Source organism: Malaclemys terrapin, chromosome 6, assembly GCF_027887155.1.
Source record: "Malaclemys terrapin pileata isolate rMalTer1 chromosome 6, rMalTer1.hap1, whole genome shotgun sequence".
Taxonomy (NCBI): domain Eukaryota; kingdom Metazoa; phylum Chordata; order Testudines; family Emydidae; genus Malaclemys; species Malaclemys terrapin.
In genome coordinates this window covers 121251124-121270630 of record NC_071510.1, presented here as the reverse complement: position 1 = coordinate 121270630, position 19507 = coordinate 121251124, and the positions used below count along the sequence as shown (strand labels likewise).

The following is a 19507-nucleotide window of genomic DNA, read 5'->3' as shown; positions in this document are numbered from 1 at the left end:
GGTGTTTTGTTTTCAACCTCCATGCAGTGCGCTGTAAATATGTTTTTTCATGCCATGGTGACTTCAGATAAAACACACAGCTAAATCTTATATAACGTCATATATTCCAGCAGGAGTACACATATGGTGATAGCCTCTCTACTATAAGGTCTCAGAAAGAAAGAACCCTGAGCTGAAGTTCAGTGGTTCTGACATTCTTGCTATAACAGTTAAGTTAAATGAAAAATACTGAGCACATATGTAACATCTTCAGAGTGTTCCGCATTACATTTCACAAGGTAGGCACAGAGATTACCCCACTTTAAGAGCTAGGAGACTGAGGCATAGTTGTCAATACCAATTTTTTCAAATGTGGGTGCCTAACGTTAAGTGCCTAGACCCATATTTAATCACCTAAGTAACAGAGACCTGCTTTTCAGAGGAGCTGAGCACCAGAAGTTCCAAGTGAAGTGGACCTGTAGATCTTCAGTGCCACTGAAAATCAGCTCCAGGATACAGAACTAGATGAAACACTGGTCTGATCCAGCAAGGCAATTTCCATGTCCATTGAAAAAAATCTGAAAATGTCACTTTAGAGACATCAATGTCACAGACAGAGTCAATGGCCTAGCTGGGATTATTAGAAGTTAGCCATTTCTGGCTCCCACACATATGTTCACACCTAACCTCCATTAATAAGTAGGGAAACATTCCTACTACCATAAGAATGTTCCAAGGTGCACACATAAATATTTTGGGCCCAGCCTTGCAGTCCTTGCTCAGGTTAACTAGCTCAAACTTCAATGGCAATTTTTTCTTAAGTAGGAACTTCAGAACTTGGTGTTTTATAAACAGTCATGTCTTTTTAAAAGTTGCATTAACATTTGTATGTTGGCGCGTTCTATGCAAGTGGAGCATCTTTATCAAACCTTAGGAGCTCAGATTTCCTCAAACAATGATAAAGCATTTGTCTGTGTGTTCTAATTAAGTTAGACAATCATAAAGTCAATATTAGAGTTTGGAATTGAACCTAATGCGTTGTAAAAGGAGATTCTGCTTCCCAGGCAATAGTATCAAGCATAAAATTGATCGATGAGCAGCACATTGGAAGCTTTTTCATCAGTTACTTGGATAAATAATTAAGCCATTTGGCATTGGTAACCCAAATTCTGAAGGCAGACGGTCGACATGTTGATGCATACACTGGATCCTTCTTCCATTAGCCATCAGCCTGGAGCCTGCTGATGCTGGTGCTTCCTGACCTACGTCAATGGACATGTCATGCATCTGCTATGCTTGGTGATCTGGGCACTGGAGGACTGGAATGTCACAGATGTCTGGTCCACAGCAGGTCTCCATGGTGAATCACAAACATGGCATGTTAACTTCTAAACGGGGCATGGCTAGAGATCTCCACACAGCACAGGTCCCTATGGTCCAAGGACCATGAAGGAGTGGACTCTGCCTCTCTATATCAGCCTCTCGAACCCTAACCCAGCTGTGTGAATGACCTGCCCCTTATGACCATGTTGGAGGTGGACATTCACTTCTTACGCTCCACTTACTGGATCTCATTTTAGTGCTATTTAAACCTTTGCTCCCTCCCTAGTTCTCTTCACCCCCAACCCTAGAATCAGGCCCACTGCCTTTACCTGTGGCCTCACTTCCTCCCACAAGAATGTCCCGCTGGATTTTCCCATCATCTTCATCCAACGCAAACCAGCGACCAACTGGGAATTCATACACAGATTTATTGCCAATGTCTTCGATGATCACCTAGGAAAAGAGGAGCCAGTTTGTGACCGACATGAAGCTAAAGCGAAGGGAGGCGTTACATGGAGAGAAGACCAAAGAGCGCAGGGAAGGTGCAGCATTTTAATTGCCCATTCTGTTTTACCTGACTTAAAATGCATTTATTAGAGAACAAGATGAAACCATCCTCTCCACAATTGTGGCTCACAGAGAGTTGCAGCAAGTCAGCACATACATCACCTTTTAATGTGGCTATTTTGCCTAGTGAACTTGGTCAGAATCTGCCCCCTACTGGAGCTCTCAGCTGCCTTTGACAGCAGGACCATCTGGCTGGCCTGCTTTACTCCTCCCTAGAGTCAGCTGGCTGCCTTCTCTCTATCCTTAGTCTGGATGGCAGCTAAACTGGTAGCCCCATGACGACGCCTTTTTCAAAGATTTTTTTCACAGATTTTAAGGCCAGAAGGGACAATAGATCTAATCTGACCTCCTGCATAACACAGGCCAGAAAATTTCACCCAGTGACTCCGTTCCTGAACTAGCAGCTTCCTCCTTTCACAGTTCTGCACCCTCCCTCTGCAATGGAGGCCGTGAACCTACAGCAGAAACAGCTGTTAGTTAGAACATAAAAACGGCCATACTGTGTCAGACCAAAGGTCCATCTAGACCAGTATCTTGTCTTCTGACAGTGACCAATGCCAGGTGCTTCAAAGGGAATGAACAGAATAGGTAATCATCAAGTGATCCATCCCCTGTCACTCATTCCCAGCGTCTTGCAAACAGAGGATAGGGACACTTCAGAGCATGGTTTTGCATCTCTGCCCATCCTGGCTAATAGTCGCTGATGGACCTATCCTCCATGAGTTAGGTGGGACTTGGCTTCTGGGCCCACTAAATATGTTCTACATTGATGAGCCAAGGAAAGAACTTCCCCTGTGTGGCCAGAAAGGCCATTCTTACCAATTTTGCAGTTTCTTGACCTTCTGCTGAAACATCTGTTACTACCAGAGGCAGGACACTAGACTAGACAAACCCTTAGTCTGATCAGATATGACAATTTCTATGTCCTTTGTTGCAAAACATTGGTACATTTCCATAGTGTTACTGCAATGTTTTATACCATTAGAGGAGAATAGATTTTCTGCTAGACATGAAAAATCTGAATCTCCCCTCATGTTGCTGGTGAATGTCTTTAGTGAATAAGATTTGCTCTCCAGGCTAGACTGTTCTTGTTGTATTTCCCTCAGCCTTCAAGGTCAGAGGGAGAGAGTCTGAGAATTATTTATTCCAAAATCCAGACACCAGTGATTCCCAACCTTATCATTCATCTAAGACAGGGGTGGGCAAACTATGGCCCACGGGCCACATCCGGCCCATCAGACCTTTTAATCCAGCCCTCAAGTTCCCAGCCGGGAAGCGGGATCAGGGGCGTGCCTTGCTCCGCTCCACGCGTGCAGCAGCCCCACACAGTGCCCGGAAGCAGGAGCAGCCAGGGAGCTCCGCATGCTGCCTCCGCCCCAAGCACCGGCTCTGCAGCTCCATTGGCTGGGAACCATGGCCAGTGGGAGCTGCGGAGATGATGCTTGCGGATGGGGCAGCATGCAGAGCGGCATGGTCTCACCTCTGTGTGGGAGCCAGAGTGGGGCCGGGCTTCTGTTTCCAGGAGCCACTTCAGGTAAGCGCCACCCAGATCCTGCACCCCTGAGCCACTCCGTGCCCCAACCCCCTGCCCCAGCCCTGATCGCCCTCTAAACCCTTTGATCCCAGCCTGGAGCACCCTCCTGCACCCCAAACCCCTCATCCCCAGCCCTATCCCAGAGTGTGCACTCCCAGCCAGAGCATCACCCCCCCATGTGTCCCAATCTCCTGCCCCTGCCGAGAGCCCCCTCCCAGCCTCCAAACCTTTCCAACCCAGCCTGGAGCACCCTCCTGTGCCCCAAACCCCTCAGCCTCAGCCCCACCCCAGAGTCTGCACCCCCAGCCAGAGCCCTCCTCCCTCTCCCCCCCATGAGTCCCAATCCCATGCCCCAGCCGGCCCGCCATACAATTTCCATACCGCGATGTGGCCCTCAAGCCAAAAAGTTTGCCCACCCCTGATCTAAGACTTTGGTTGTAGCTGGTAGTGCCAGCTGCCTCCGGTTCAAATGGCATCTAGTCAAACCCTGAATGGAGCTTGTCTCCAGAGTTTGGGTGGTAATGCATGCTGGGAAATCAAGCAGCAACAGTGCACTGGATCCTAAAAAAAGACTGCTCCATTAAGGTACATGTGGACTGGAGGTGTCTATCATAGCAGTGTCCAATAGCAGTCATGATAGGAGTATCAATGGTTAGAAGCCCTCTCTTATAAATTAATGCTTTTCTTATGCTTCTCTTTATTCACATTTCATTTTATATTTAGAGCTGGCAAGCTCACTCTGAGCATAAACAACTAGACAGCATCATCCACACCTCGGGAAGTGTGCGAGGAATGACCAGAGATGTGTGACGGGTGTGTCTGGGTCTGACAAAGCTTCCCTCACTAGATCATAGAACACTTTGAGAAAAACAGCACGAGGAGAAAAACAAATTCTGTGCTGTTTTACCCTGCACCTTCGAACTTACATTCCAGCTAGATTTCATGTCAAGCTCACAGCTCAGAAACTGCTTTATTTATGTTCACAACTATCTTACTGATTACTGCTGTAAAGGGAAGGGTTAGTTTTTGGCTGACCTTTGTCACCTCCCCAGTGTCTGTGCCACCACTGACCTAAACTAAGTGGCTCTAAAGTCTATGTCATGCAGGGACTATTTATAGTATCCTAATGATGCTCCTTTTCCTGTGGTCTGTTCCCACTTATCAGAGGGATTCCCCAGGGCTCTGTTCTTCATTTTCTCTGTTCCCACTCGGCAGTTTAAATGGCAAACTTTGGTTTAGACCCCAGTAATGATACTAAAGAGTGAGATAAAACATTTCTAGTGTACCAACAGTTATGTTACCTAGGCTTCAAAAATACTGTGTCAGATCCTCAACTGGTGTAAATAGGAAATCAACACCAGCTGAGGTTGTGGTGAATTTATATGCTATTTCTTTACTTATTTTACAGGCACGGGAGGTAGGGATGCCTATACTTAAGCTTGCCATTATAAAACCATGTTTTCAGTTGTTTATAACTTTGTCAAATTTTAACTGTTTGGCCTGAAATTTTCTATGCTGTGTGTCTGAGAAAGGCTCATTCTTTTTCTTTGAAGTTTCAGCAAAAAATGGCTCAGCTGTTTCAGAGAATAGGGAAAGTACATTATTTTGCCATTTTAAAAATATTCTTACCACCATCTTGTTGGGGAATTCTAGCGACTCCATGCCTTGGTGGAGGAGGTTGCAATTTGGCAGGGGTATATGACCTTTGTGTCAAGAATGGGCCTTTTGCTGTGCCCATGAAAAAACATCCAAATTTGGCCAAGTTAGAAGACTTTGCACAAATTCAGTTCCCACAGCTCCACAGTACTGGGGATGAGTTGGGGTTGCTTAGTTAAGGAGGCTGTTGCTGTAGGACCCCTGCCCCAATTGTTGTAGAAGTTGGAAGGTATGTAGTAAATGAGGCAGAGGATTGCAGGATGAGAAAGGATGGTCTCATGGTTAAGGCAGTTGAATGCTTCCCTGGAGAATTGGATTTTATCTCTGCCTCTGCCACAGAGTTCCTGGGTAATGCTGGGGAAATCATTTTAACCAATGGCCACTAATTGTGTGTTCCTTATTTTCTGGGTGCCCAACTAAAATCTGGTTTGCAGCAGTGCTGAGCACTCACAGCTGCCTTTGAAATCAATGGAAGCTGTGCTTTGAAGATATAAGTGCTATATGATGCTAAGTATTCTGAAAAATCAGGTCCTAGGCATCTAAAATTGGGTACCCAAAAGTAGTGGACACTTTTGATCTTAATCTCCCTTCTCGATTGCCCAGTGGTAAAATGGGGATAATAGCACTCCCTCGCCGCACTGGGGTGTTGTGAAGTTAAATGTATTAACATTTGTGAAGCACTCAGATACTGTAGTGATGAACATCATAGAATAGTCCCAGTGGAAATTAATAATTCTGTATAAAGAGCAGGGTTTGACTAGTGACAATGAGGATAAAACAAAATATTGAACAGCTGGTCATTAACTGAGCACTGTCCATCCTGTGCAATGAAAGAGACAGGGGTCTTGTGGAAAAAATAGCATGTGACCATGTAATTAAAGACTGTATCATAATGCATAAATACATAATGCATAATGCATAAATGCACGGGCAACCTTAATTCTAACATTTCTTAATTTTTGAGTACTTGACTTTGCAACCTTATTGCTCTTTTAACATAGTTTTTGAATATGCAATATATATACACACACAGAGATACATATAACCTATGTACAGCCTTCCATCTGAGAAACTTGCAGCACTTTTACAAACCCTCATCTAAGCTTTCCAATACACCTGTGTGGATGGGAAGTATTATCTCTATTATAAAGATGAGGTGAGTGAGATGTGATTGAATCACCCAAATTCTCATAAAGAATCAGTGGCAGGGTGAGGAATAGAACCAAAGAGCCTCAACCCCTAGTCCCATGGCTTAGCCTCAAGAGCATCCAACCCTTCATGCACTTCTTCAAGCAAGCACCATCTGACACAGATTTAACTAACACACTCTCCAATCTTAGTGAGCTTGAGTTAAACATGATGGACTCAGATCTCCGCTCAATACAGTAGGAAGGACTCCGGTTGGAGTTGGCTTTATGCTGGAACGGCAAGTGCATGCTTCAGTTCTTTGCTTTGTTGTTCCTGGGTCACAGACTCTTTTACACACTCTCTTTTAGCTCTAGTAACAAGGACGTTACTGAATTCCATTGGCTTTGGATCTGGACCTGTTTAAACCATTTTCAGCAGGGTCCAAAAGAAACTTTACTGGGTCGATTAGTCCAGCTGCAAAACTGAATTCAGAATTCGTTACTCCTAAATCATCTCTCACAAACAGGAGTGTAGTCTAGCCTATCTTCAAGTGTTTTCAGTGAAAACAATTCCAAAACCTCCTCTTAGAGCTTGGTCCAGTGGCTGCGTGTTCTCTGTACATTTTCTGGTATTGAACCTACATTTTGCCTCTTCCCTACAATGAGGAGTTTACCATTCAGTCCTTGCTGCCCCCTTTATAAAATCTAGTCACACATCTGCAGGCAGTTAACCCCATTTCTCTTCAGTCTGCTTTTCTCCAAAGAGAACTTGCTGAGTTCACTTAACTTTTTACTCACAGCTCTTATTTTTCAGATCTTTAATCATCTTTCTTGCTCTCCTCTGAACTTTCACATGCTTTAGACCTAAACACACTAAATAGGGCAGAATAATTATCTGACTTGTTTTACATGTGATATTCGTAGTAATACAACCCAATATAGTGCAGTAATTGCCTTTTTGCCAATGGTTCAGCCACTGATTCCTTCAGCACTCTAGGGTGCATTCATCAGGCCCTGCTGATGTCACTATATTCAAGTTATCTAAATACTCTTTAACCTTTTATTATCTGATAGGAGAATACCAGGAGTTCGAACTCTGAGTGAGTTATAGAAGTGTTTATCTTTGGTTATAAAACACTCTGCAGTGCCGTTCTAAGGAATGACTTGATTGAACTGGGACCACTGTTGTCTCAGTTCACCTTCTATCCTTTAACTTGCTTCTCCAAGGGCTCAAAGCCTGAGCACCCCTGAGATGAAGAAAATTGGCACCTTGCTGGACCATCCCTAGAGCCAGCAACAAATGGATGAAAGGGCTGCCTAGCTTTTGCATCTTGAATTAGAATGAGCCTTGTGATTTGAGACTCTTAACTCTGTCAAGTTGACAGGAGGCAAACACATTGCTGGCACAAAGCAAATGAAACGATACTAGTAACTGGGGCAAGCCAGTTTTGAAAAGCAGTCTTTTTGCAATCCTTGCAGTGGGGAGAGACAGCTAACTGGAGTGAACCACACAACAAGGCCCCAAGATAAAGGCAAAGTCAGACAGACAGCAAAATTGGTCTTAAGGTCAAGGCACTGAATTGACACATAAGGGATCTATGCTCTAGTCCCAGTTCTTCTACAGGCTTCCTGTGTGACCGTGGACGAATTGCTTAATCTGCAAATGTGGGAATAATAATACTTCCTCTTCCCCACCCTTTGGCTGTCTAGTCTATTTATATTGTTAGCGCTTCAGGGAAGGGGCTGTCTCTGTGTATGCACAGCTGGGGGACTCTGGGCACGATCCCAATGCAAACAATAACAGATAAGGTTGTGCTGGTGACGCTTTGAAAGAAGACACACTATTTTATTAACATTTTGTCCTCTATATTTCTTTGTGTTTTATGTCTGTCCATGTTTCCAAAATGGTGCATATTACTGTAAGATGTGGGAATGATTCATATCATCCAGATATCAAAGGTAATTATTTTGCAAGTTGTTAAACAAGCATTTAAGAAACCTGTGCTGTTATCACTGGATCATGTTTGGGTAGTTAATGAGTGCATAATTAAACTAAACATACAAAAAGTTTCAAGGGTGAATGGTGTGGGTTACAAAGTTTGGCTTAGGACAAATTACTATGATATTCGTTACCACATAATTTCAGTGTTAATCAGGACCCTTTTTAATATATATAATAATTATCAGATTATAACCGTGGTTTTGCATCTCATCTGAACAATGACACTATCTAGTACAGAGCTCCCTAACATCATTTTGGGGAGTTGGTTCAATAATAACTTAGCAGGAAATGTGCCATCTGTTGAATCATCAACACCATGTCCTGCAGCACTTACAAGAGGTGTTCCTTGAAGATCTCCTACACAAGGATTATAGCTATGCCTGGAATTACTGAAAATAAATCAGGATGGATCTGCTGGCAAAACATGGATCATTCCACATGATTTTCTGACATGGGAACCTACAATTCCCACTGACTGCAGCTCACCTTTTAGAATGATACCTATATTGTGCTCTGTAGTAGTTGGACCCACTTGAGCTAAAAGCGCTCTGAAATCACATGGATGATTTCTGTTTATCTGCCCAGATGCGGTATACCTACTGCATGGGTAAGTTTTCTATATTGTAAGAGGTCCAGCAATTTGACTCATTTGCTGTGCCCCTAATCACAAATGCTCCAAATGACAGATTTGCCATTAACTTCAGTGAGCGTTTGCGGCTGGAGAGGAAAGAAATCAAACAGGGACTTGCAAGGAGAACTGTTAATGAGAGGTCCTTTGGTTGCACAAAGAAGGTGGTGAGCTGCAGTTATGCGGAGTAAAAGCAGTGAGCACATTAGCAGATACAGAGAAAAGTTAGTAGCCCATTTAACCCCCCCTTCATTTACCATGCAAATGATCGTGCAACAGTTTTCATTCAAACGAGACACACTAAACTGTATACTCTCTATAGCGTGCCCTTGTACCACTAAATTATTTTGAGGGATTATATGGGAGCTCAGTGGTGCATGGACCTTGCACTGGCCTGTAAAATAATAAGTGTTTGTCACAGGTGTGAGTCACATTAACAGGCCTTTCTTTGTCTCTCTTTCACTGAATGAGTGAGGCAAGCAGAGGGCAGGGAGGGTTGATGTTAGAAGGTGCAGAGTACTTCTACCTCTGCAGTCCAGGGCCCAAACACTGACTTAGGTCAAGTCAATGGTGAGTTACAACCAGGTCTCCATTTTTGGCATAGATGCTGATTCCCTGTGTGCTCTGGGGCTGGAGCACCCATGGAAAAAAAAAACAGTGGGTGCTCAGCACCCACTCGCAGCCCCACTGATCAGTTCCTTCCCCTCCCCCCCCCAGCACATCCCACCCACTGGTGATCAGCTGTTCAGTGGCTTGCAGAAGGCACTGGGGGGGAGGGGCGGGGTCAGGAAGAGGCGGGGGGGGGGCTTGAGGGAAGGGGTGGAGTGGGGGCGAGGCCTGGGCCAGAGTGGGGATCAAGCACTCCCCAGGAACTCAGAAACTCAGCGCCTCTGGTTTTTGGTCACATGCTTGAGCGCCTCTATTTAGAATATATGCAGTGTTATAGCTGTGTTGGTCACAGGATATTAAAGGGACAAAGTGCGTGAGGTAATATCTTTTATTGGACCAACTATTTAGAGCAGGCTCAAAACTAGAGTGTTGCAGGACATGACTGAATTCGCTGGCAGGGCAGGTAAGAGAAGTTTCTGCTATAACACCTGCACTCGTCCTTCACATACCGTCGTCAACACCAGATTTGCAGTTTTAAAAATCAACTCTCTCAGAAGATTTTGGTGTGGTTATTAGCTTTGAATGTTGAATGCTTCACCCACACTTTTCTGAATAACAAGAAACTTGAATGACCAAATTGCCAGTGAGTATTTGGGTCTGTTGGTTTCGAACCAGTGAGTAGATGAGAAGTTAGACATTTTGGTCCCAGCGTAGCCCTAATTAACTGTCTCCTAAGGAATAACTAACCTTGTCAAGGAACCAGCCAGCAGAGCCACCCTTGTTATTGTGGCCTATGGTTATTTTCCGTAACTTTCCCAAATTTGGAGCATCAAGGGTGAACTTGTCCTCTGCTCCCTTTTCAAAGTTGTCCTTGTCATTGTCCAGTCTCCTCTCCCCTAAGCAAAACAATAGCAAAGGCAAAGGTGAATGAGATGGGAAAAAGTTAGTGAAGGTATCAGTACATATTTATGCATTTAAAAAAAATCTCTGTCTAGCAACGCTACCGTTATGACTAAAACAACCAGTACCAAAGCACTGCTTCTATACAGTGCGGATAGTAGAAGACAGGGAACTTTATAATCCAATGACATAGCACCATTCCTTCAGCACACAAAAAAGCAAGTGGGGTTTGCTGGCTGATCTCCCCAAGCCAGGGCTGGAGGGCTGAAGGCAGGAGAACAGCAGAGGGAGTTGACTGCTGGCTTTCATGTCGGAGAGCTGGAGCCAAGAGCCAGAGAGGGCTGACGGCAGGGGGCGGACACGCCTGAGCTGGAGCCAGAGGGCTGCAGGGCTCCCAGCAGAGCGGCAGGGAGAGTTCCCACTGGGAAGAGTGGGGCTGCACCCACCTGGAAGGGCTGAGGGGTGGTGGCTGTCCTGGTAAAAGGACAGGAGGTGTGTGACGAAGAGCCCAGGTGTGGCAGAAGATACTGCAGTATGGTATGGAAGGACTCCCAGCAGAGGCTGGAAGGATTCCCATGGGGAAAAACAGGATTTTAAGGACTATATACAGTGAGTGTGAGAAGTAAACTATATTTGGGACTCTTACTGGGCATTATTTTGGTAATTAACTGGCCCTAAGGAGAGGTACTACTTAAGCAAGTAAGCCTGTGTGAAAGGGAAACTGAGGCAGGCACACCTGTCATGTAATGGCTTGCTGTAGGAGGGTGCTCCAGGCCAGGTCGCCCTATGACCGTTATTTACATCACTCAGAAGTTTCCAAAGATAGATGACTGGGTGGCTCTTTTATTTTCTCTATTGCCACATTTCAAACAGTTCTGCTTTTAAAAGTCTATCCAACCATTTAAAATACTTTTCGGGGTAGATACAAGCTGCAGAATTCCAGATTTACCATGCCTCAAAGCTCAGGGGCTTTTGGATTCTGAATTTTGCTCAAGATCACTATAAAGAGAGGAGTTATGTGCAAATTTAGGGTCCAGGTTTGGATTTTCAACACCTCTGAACTCAAAGGAGTTTGCTTTTATGGAAAAGTGTTGAAGAATTGAACAGGGATAAAACCAATAGTATTAGACATTAATTATGCTAAAAGCCGATAGAATTTAATAGGGAATGAAATCCTTTCAACAAATGTTAAAGAACCATTCCCCAGAATGCAAGATAAGTGATATCTTTCTGTATTAAATTCTATAGGATAGTTAAACTATAGAAAGGACTTCATTTTTTTCCTGAAGTCTTGAAGACTTTTCTGCAAGGGTGGGTGCGGGGGTTTGGTTTGGGCCCATCTCTAATTATTATTCTGATCTTATAGATGAAACATAATGTTTACTAAAATCAAGTGCATACTATGATGTTTTGCTACAGCCTCTGTTTCATAAAATAAATGCAGCTTATCAGCTGATTTGAATTAAACGGTGATACAAATGGTGACACGATGGCTCTTTAAATGGACAGAGATTCAATCATAGTCAATGATTAAAGTTTGAAAGAATATGAGTGGACAAAATTCTTCTCTCAGCTTCCTAAAAGGGATTGCCAATATTTTGTTTTCCCTTCATGTATGGATATCACATTCATATCCGATATTTTAGTGGATTGTTTCCCTGTTGAATTGGTCTATGCCCGTGTGTCTATACCAGGAATTTTTGTGTTAGCTGACACAGCAGTAGAAAAGCCTGACCCTTGTTCACATTCCAGCTGTTCTGCTGTTGCACCTGCTGAAAATTATGGGTCTGAAAAATCCTAAACTAGACAGGCCATTGGTTGTCCTTTCACGGAGCCAAATCATTTTGCATATTCCAGATTGTGCTGTTTGTTGTTCAGCTATCAGGCTCGCCTAGGGCAGAGCAGGAAAAAGTATTTTAGGAAATGATTTGCATTTGAATACCTGTGTCTCCATTCTCGCCAAAGATATTAATGAAGACATCCGCATCTGTTCCACTGCCACTAATGTCTCCGGTAAACACTCGGACCACATACTTGTTAACTGCAAAGACAGAAGGAGAAATGCCCAGCATATTAACAATACAAGTCATGGATCAACATAAAGCAGACTGATACACGCCGGACCTGCCACGGTGGTGCAATATGCCTTGGGAGCACTTGGACAATATGGGATGCTAGGAGCCACTGTTCATAATGGTTAGTACTTGGAATGCTATGGTAACTATTGCAACGGACTCAAAGAGTGAAAGTCTGGTCCCACTGAAGTCAGTGGGAGTTTTGCCATTATGGGGGGTCAGGATTTCACCCAACATGTGTATGACAATCCTGGTTTAGTACGCAGGCCTCCATTCACAGCCTTTCCTGGCTATTGTAACACTGCCACTACAGGGAGAGCCAGGCTGCCAACACATACAAGAAAATTTCAATAAAGAAGGAAAACCAAAGCTTAGGCAAGGCAATTGAAATACTCCCCCAAAACTTTCCCAAAATTAATCCTACACTGATCCCTCTCCTAATAAGAGTGACAAGATAAGTGGAGTTTCTGCTGGAGGGTATTGTGCACACACCTCCTTGCATTAGCGCCCCCACCCCCATCCCAATTCTGTAGGGAGCTCTCTGTGGGGTTGGAAACTGTGCCACAGAGACATCTGATACTCCCGGTTTCTTCTATCTACAGTACTTATAACTCCCCATCACTGGACTAGCCAAGCACCTCACAATCTTGAATGTATTTATCCTGATAACACCCCTCTGAGAAAGGGCAGTGCTGTTATTCCCATTTTACAGCTAGGGAACTGAAGCAAAGAGAGACTAAATGACTTATCCAAGCTCAGACAGGATGCGTGTGGCACAGGAGGGAACTGAACCCAGGCATCCCACCGGCTAGGCTAGGCTAGCACCCAAAGCATTGGATCATCTTCTCTCCCTGTGTGGAAGGGGTGCAAACCATTCTAGGAAGACCTTTTCCCTAGTCAGATCTCAGTGACCTTTGGCGTCCACTTCTCAGGGCAGGAGGAACAGATCATTCAGTTCTTGGCCTTTTTTACCAGAAGTTTGAACAAATGACACAAGTGGTGCAAATTGTGGTGCTGACACATGGCCATTCAACACACTAAGGTCTATGTTAGCCTTGTTTTTCTGAAACATCAATGGTCCGAGTAACCCAAACAACTGCTTTAGATCTGACCCCTCCAATTCTGAACACTACACGGCAGCTAACTTTGCAGCTTAGCCGACACTCAGCAAGAGCAGGCGATAACAAATATTTTGAAGAAAGATCAGTCAACTGAAGAAGTGCAAAGACTTGGAAAGGTCCCATCCCGCTATCCCATCCAGTTTAAAAATGTTGCTGCTTTCTAGAATATAAAAAAAGTCAGAAGCGAGTGACGGTATCAAGCACTGTACCTTTGACGTTGTAATGCCAAACTGCAAAGCTATATCGTATGTGGCACTAAGGAGCCCGAAAAACACTTACATCAGTAAGAAGCACAGATATTTCCATTGCCCAGACTCTTCAAAACTAGGGATGGGATTTTTCAGATATGATCAAGGTTAGCCTAACCCCGGCTCCCATTGATATCAATGGAAAAATACCCACTGACTTCAATGGAAATTTAGGACAATGTTCAGCAATTTTAAAAATCCCACCCTAGTTTAGTTGACTGATTGTACTGTTGCAGTACTCATCTTTCTTTACACCAGGTGGCAAGCTCCATTGATATTTAGACCTGAGTGAACAACATGCAGCAAATAACGTATTCAGCGAAGGTTCTCTCTCCATGAACAGCCTACAAATTACTTGTATATTTTTATTACATCTCTACCCTGATATATCACGAATTCGGATATATCACGCTAGAGCAGTGCTCGGGAGTGGGGGGGGGGGGCGGGGCGGGGCTGCGCACTCCGGCGGATCAAAGCAAGTTCGATAGAACGCGGTTTCACCTATAACGCGGTAAGATTTTTTGGCTCCCAAGGACAGCGTTATATTGGGGTAGGGATGTATTTTATGTTATTTGCCAAATACTTTCTGGTCTAGAGACTGTTCCTGGGTAGTTTGCTACAAGTCTTTAATATTCCTCTTTCAAGATGTGTTGATGAGTTTTCATTGAATCTGTAGGAAATGCAACTGCAGAACTACAAATTTGGCCAGGGGTCTGCGGGGCAAATATAGTACCTGTCACAGCTAATCTTTTAAATACTAAAAATCAGGTTGACAGTTGAAGAGCCCCCTGTCACCAAATGCATCACCACACAATAAAATAATACGAGTTAAAATGCTCTTAATAATAAATAACCAGAAGTAAAGGGGCAGAACCTGACTCCCAGTAGGGAGGAGTCCGGAAGACTTTTGCCAGTACAGCTAATGCAACAACAGGAGATGCAAGCCCCAGACAGTTCTCATTTCTAATCAGCCAAAGCCAGAGTAGGCAGAGTTTAACGCTTTGATCTTGCTGGTGGACTTCTGTTCCCACATGCTACTAACAGCATTATTAGGCCTTGGGGCCATTCAGGATGCGGGGTATGTTGAGGTCATTTGACTAGTAGTAACCAAGGCTGGTGAAGAGCAGAGTGTGGATGTGGTGTAACAAGCAGGCTGCTGGAGTCAGAGTTGCTGAACCAGGGCTATTCATCACATAGACACTCAGTGCATAGTCATCTGCTGGCTGGGAGCATCCAGACAGGGAGCTATAGCAGCAGAGCATTTTAAGGCACTTAGGTTTCAGGACAAGAAGCGACACAACCTCTCACTGGTCCATGTTGCATCCCGCACAGAGCCGTTTACGGGATCAAGATTAGGGTATAAGTGTCCAAACAAGACAGCAGAGAGGACTTCTTCGAGCCACACCCAGAGCTGACCCCTTTTTGCAAACAGCAGCTAATACACAATCTTCCCTGGAGCAGGACCGGTCAGTGAGAGAGATGATTGTACAAGAGCTTGCCTGATAAGATACCTTGAAGATTTCATTGACATCCCTAGGATGCAAATTTGAGGCAATGACTTCATGGATCAGCCATCGAGTTGGAAGAGCTGACGGGACCAAGTGTCGTGTTGCACAGCCAGAGGAGGAAGAAAAGAACTTTCAAAACTAAAGTGGGATAGCCCTGCTCTTGCAAACACTTGTGCATGTGGTTAACTTTCAGACAACACACATTCCGTTTCACCAAAAAAAAAAACCTGTTTCAATATTTGTTTTTGTTACACATCAGAATGAAGATTAGACCTTTCGAAGTTTTTCACAACAAAATGAGAGAGACAGAGAAAGAGACCTCACCCCACCCCAGAATAGACAATAGCCTCATGGTTGGGCTTTCACCTGGGAAATGAGTGTTGTCTGATCATAATAAACATGTACACTCTGCAGGCTAGACATCTGCAGAGATATATATGAAATTGTTTTTATATTAGTCATTTGGTACACTTAGTTTCCTCCTGTCCCCACTAATAAAGGACATATCTGTCAAACCAGTGCCGTCATTACAGTGCATGCATACATGTCATTTGTAAAAAACATATATATATATATATATATATATATATATATTTCTTTGTTGAGCTTGGAGGTTCTCAACACATGGACCAGCATATTTGATTCTTGTAGTTGTACATTTTTAAATATGGGAATTTGCCCACACTGTGGCAGGGAGCCTGCCAACCCCAGATTCCTGGCTGGAGCCAGGGCTCTGGGAGCTGGTAGGGTCCCTGCTCTGTGGCAGCAGCCTTGGCTAAAGTCAGGTCTTTTGGGGCTGCTAAGATCCCCACTCCATGGCAGGACCCTGCCAGACTCCAGACCCCCAGCAGGAGAAGAGAGCCTAGCAGCCCTGGGGGCCCATCACAGATCAGGCTGGCTCCCTGCTGCCGAGCTGCTAAGGAAATTGACATTCTTGTCAGTTTCATGGCTGCTATTCAGTGAATAGCTGACAAACATCAATTTCACATTGTGTTTCAGGAACATCATATTTCAGCGTTTCTGAAATTAGAGCTTTCAACTATTTCCTGATGTTCCTACATCTTCACGGTAACTAGTGCACAACCTGTGTAACCTGCAAGGGTATATCCTATGCGTGTATAATGTCTGCCGTCCTTTTCTTTTTCCATGCAATCATGTATGCTGTGCACTTACAGGCATTCCAGCTTCCACTGACACAATTCATCTAGGAAAGTGGCACTCATAAAGCAGTCCCCAGGAAGGATTCTGAGAGATGTTACATGGATGCTATCTCTGGAAAGTGATGGGGTGGCACTAACTGACATGGCCCTGGGTGTACTGAAGAAGTGGGAGGTGCGGTAGTCAAGTGCTTTATTGTGTTGTATGCTCCTAACAAACTCGGGTGCAGCTGTCAACAGCCAAGTGAACTGACTGGCAATTCCACCTGGCGCTAGATTGAGTTTTCTAGCATTAAAAGGGCTCAGGGTTTGTTTTGTTGGGAAGTGGGAGAGTCGTGTGACTGTTGGCACCAGCCTGGGATTCAAATCAATTCCCAGCTGTTCCACAGACATCCTATAAACCCTGGGCAAGTAATCTCTCTCTCTCTCTGGGTATCAGTTCTCCATGTGTAAATCCCCCTTTTCCCCCTCTTGTCTAGTTAAATTGTACTCTTTGGAGTAGGAACTGTCCCTTACTATGGAATACATCCAGCACTAAATGCAATGGAGCCTTGATCTTGGCTGGGGCTTTTCGCCCCCTCCCGCCCCCTCACCCCCCGTAATACAAATAAATAATGCATTTCACAGGTTCCATTGAGTCACTCCATCCCTACTTGTCCATCCATCCCTACTTGTTCTAAACTATTCTTACTTCCAGGCACCCGTAGCCGTGGACAACTTATGGATCCATCCCAGTCCATTCAGAAATTTGAAAACCACTTCGTTATTTTCCTTTCAGCTTAAACTCAGTCCCTCCTTCCACTGGCAAATTGATATTGACCAGATGCCCATTCTGTCCTGCCACACTATTCCACTAACTATATAGTTCATTTAGCTGTCAGTTACTCATTGGAGGTATGAAGTCTGTCTCCTGAAATTCCATAAGAGGGAATCTCAGCAATACTTTAAAAAAAAAAAACAACAGAAAGTGCTGGAGGGAGGAGAGGGCGGCTAATAGTTTTAGCTAAATCTTATTTCAGCCACTAGATGGCGCCCTCAAGCACAAGCTGCCAAACTCATCTATTGCAATAAGCAGGGAAGATCATGCTTCATTACTTAAAGCTATCATCTCCCACTGTGCTCGGTGATGCTCTCCATTATACATTTCTGACTAGCTTCCTTGTGCATGACCTGCAATGTGGCAGGTTACCAGCAGGGCGTCAAACAATCAAGCAATGGCACAGCCATCTGATATATAACACGCTGGGTAAAAAGCCAGAGACCTAACCCTGGGCAGCGTTGTGATTACCTGGCTAGATGACTTCTAATCATTTTAATTCCATTTTACAAACACAGTCATGGGAGTAGTCTGTTAAAAGGCATCCCCAGATTGACGAACGCTGTGACTGTTACTCCACCGCGTGTTTGGGATCCATAAAGACGCAGTGGAGTGTGCAGAAACGAGCCAGCCCTGTTGCCTGTGATTTGCTGGCACTCCAGCTTTATGGCAGCGCTAGAAATTGAATCATAACTAATCTGAAAAGCAGAATAATTCACCCTAGAGGAAGAAGGAAGCCTGGGCCAGGCACTGGCCTGTGACTCAGGTGATGGGAGTTCAATTCCTAGCTTTGCCATAGATTCTTTATGTGACCTTCAAAAAGTCAATTTCTCTCTCTGGTCATAAAGAGACCTAGGCAATTCGGCACTGAGCATCGCAACAGTTTTTAGGTGCTGAGAAAATCACAGGAACACAGCGCGATTCACAGAGCCTGAGTTAGGTACCTAGGCTCCCTATACAATGACTGGAGACAGACAGATGCCTTCGAATGTGATTCACAAAAGCCAGCACATGCTAAGAAGAAAACTGCCTAAGCTAGCTAATGGGAGACACCAATGAGAGAGTAGGTGCTAAGCTCCAACCTGCTCTCAGAGATAGGTGCCTAAGTCCAGACTTCAGGGAGGTGCCTCTTTCTGCTAGCAAGTAACGAGCTGGGGGAAGATAGGTGCTCTGGGGCTGGAGCACCCATGGAAAAAAATAGTGGGTGCTCAGCACCCACCAGCCACAGCTGTTCTGCAGAGCCCTGCTATTAGCTGTTTGGCAGCCCGCCCCCAATCAGCTGTTTGGGGGGTTCCACTGATCATCTGTTTGGCAGCTGGGGGAGGGGTTTGGGGGAGAGCAGAGAGCAGCCAGAGGTGGGGGCCTCAGGGCGGGGGGTGGAGCGGGAGCAGGAAGAGGTGGAGCAAGGGTGGGACCATGGGGGAGGGGGTGGAGTGGGGATGGGAAGAGGCGGAGCAAGAGCGAGGCATTAGAGGGAGGGATGAAGTAGTGGCGGGTCAGGCTGAGTGGGGATGGAGTACGCCTGGGGAAAAATAAAAGAAAGTCAGCGACTATGGCAGCAGGCGTGCTCAGAGACTGCCTAGATCTACACAAAACAGCTCGGGGAGGTGGGGAGATGAGGAAGGAGAGGACAAGGAGGAGGACCTTTTTCACCCCTAGCGCAGTGGTTAGGGCACTCAGTTGGGGTGTTTGCATCCTCCATTCTCCTCTTCACATTGAGGCAGAGGTGGACTGGGTATTAAACCCATATACTGGCCAGATTTGACTAGGGCAGGACAGTACTGCTCTGGGGGTCCTAGGCTGGGAAGCTGGTGGTTAGAGAGCCTGTGTGTAACTGCCGCCGGGTATGTCCCTACCTGTGTGAATGCTGGTGAAAGTGCAGGCTGGAGGGCTTTGCTGCTTGTCACAGCAGTATAATGTGAAAGGGAGCGCAGGCTGGTGGGTCAGAGGGCTCAGTGGTACCCCAGTTCCAGGTGTCACCCCGGGGGAACCTGTCACACCGATCTTCCCCTGGTTCATGATTCATTCTGGGACTTAGGCAGGAGATAGGTGTCCAGACAGCCTGAGTAAGGCTGCAGTACACATACTCGGAGGCAGAAACAAAGGAACCTAGGCAACTTTTACCACAAAAATGTAGGTGCCAAGCAAGTTTAGGCGCCCACAGGGTTTGGTGGCAGCCGAGCAGGGGTTTTATGGATCGCAGTGGCACCTAAAATCGGGACATTGGTGCCTAAGTCTGGGGGCTTAGGTGACTAA

General features: G+C 45.2%; 1 protein-coding gene across 1 annotated transcript in view; it reads right to left on the bottom strand.

Moving 5' to 3' along the window:
• LOXHD1 (lipoxygenase homology PLAT domains 1) overlaps positions 1 to 19507 on the bottom strand; it is a 289678-nt gene that overhangs the window by 155119 nt on the left and 115052 nt on the right. The window contains exons 11-13 of the mRNA XM_054031209.1: positions 12268 to 12366; positions 10173 to 10321; positions 1632 to 1755 (exon numbers count right to left, since the gene is read on the bottom strand). Coding sequence (XP_053887184.1) covers positions 1632 to 1755; positions 10173 to 10321; positions 12268 to 12366 — 372 coding nt within the window. The remainder of the gene's footprint in view (positions 1 to 1631; positions 1756 to 10172; positions 10322 to 12267; positions 12367 to 19507) is intronic.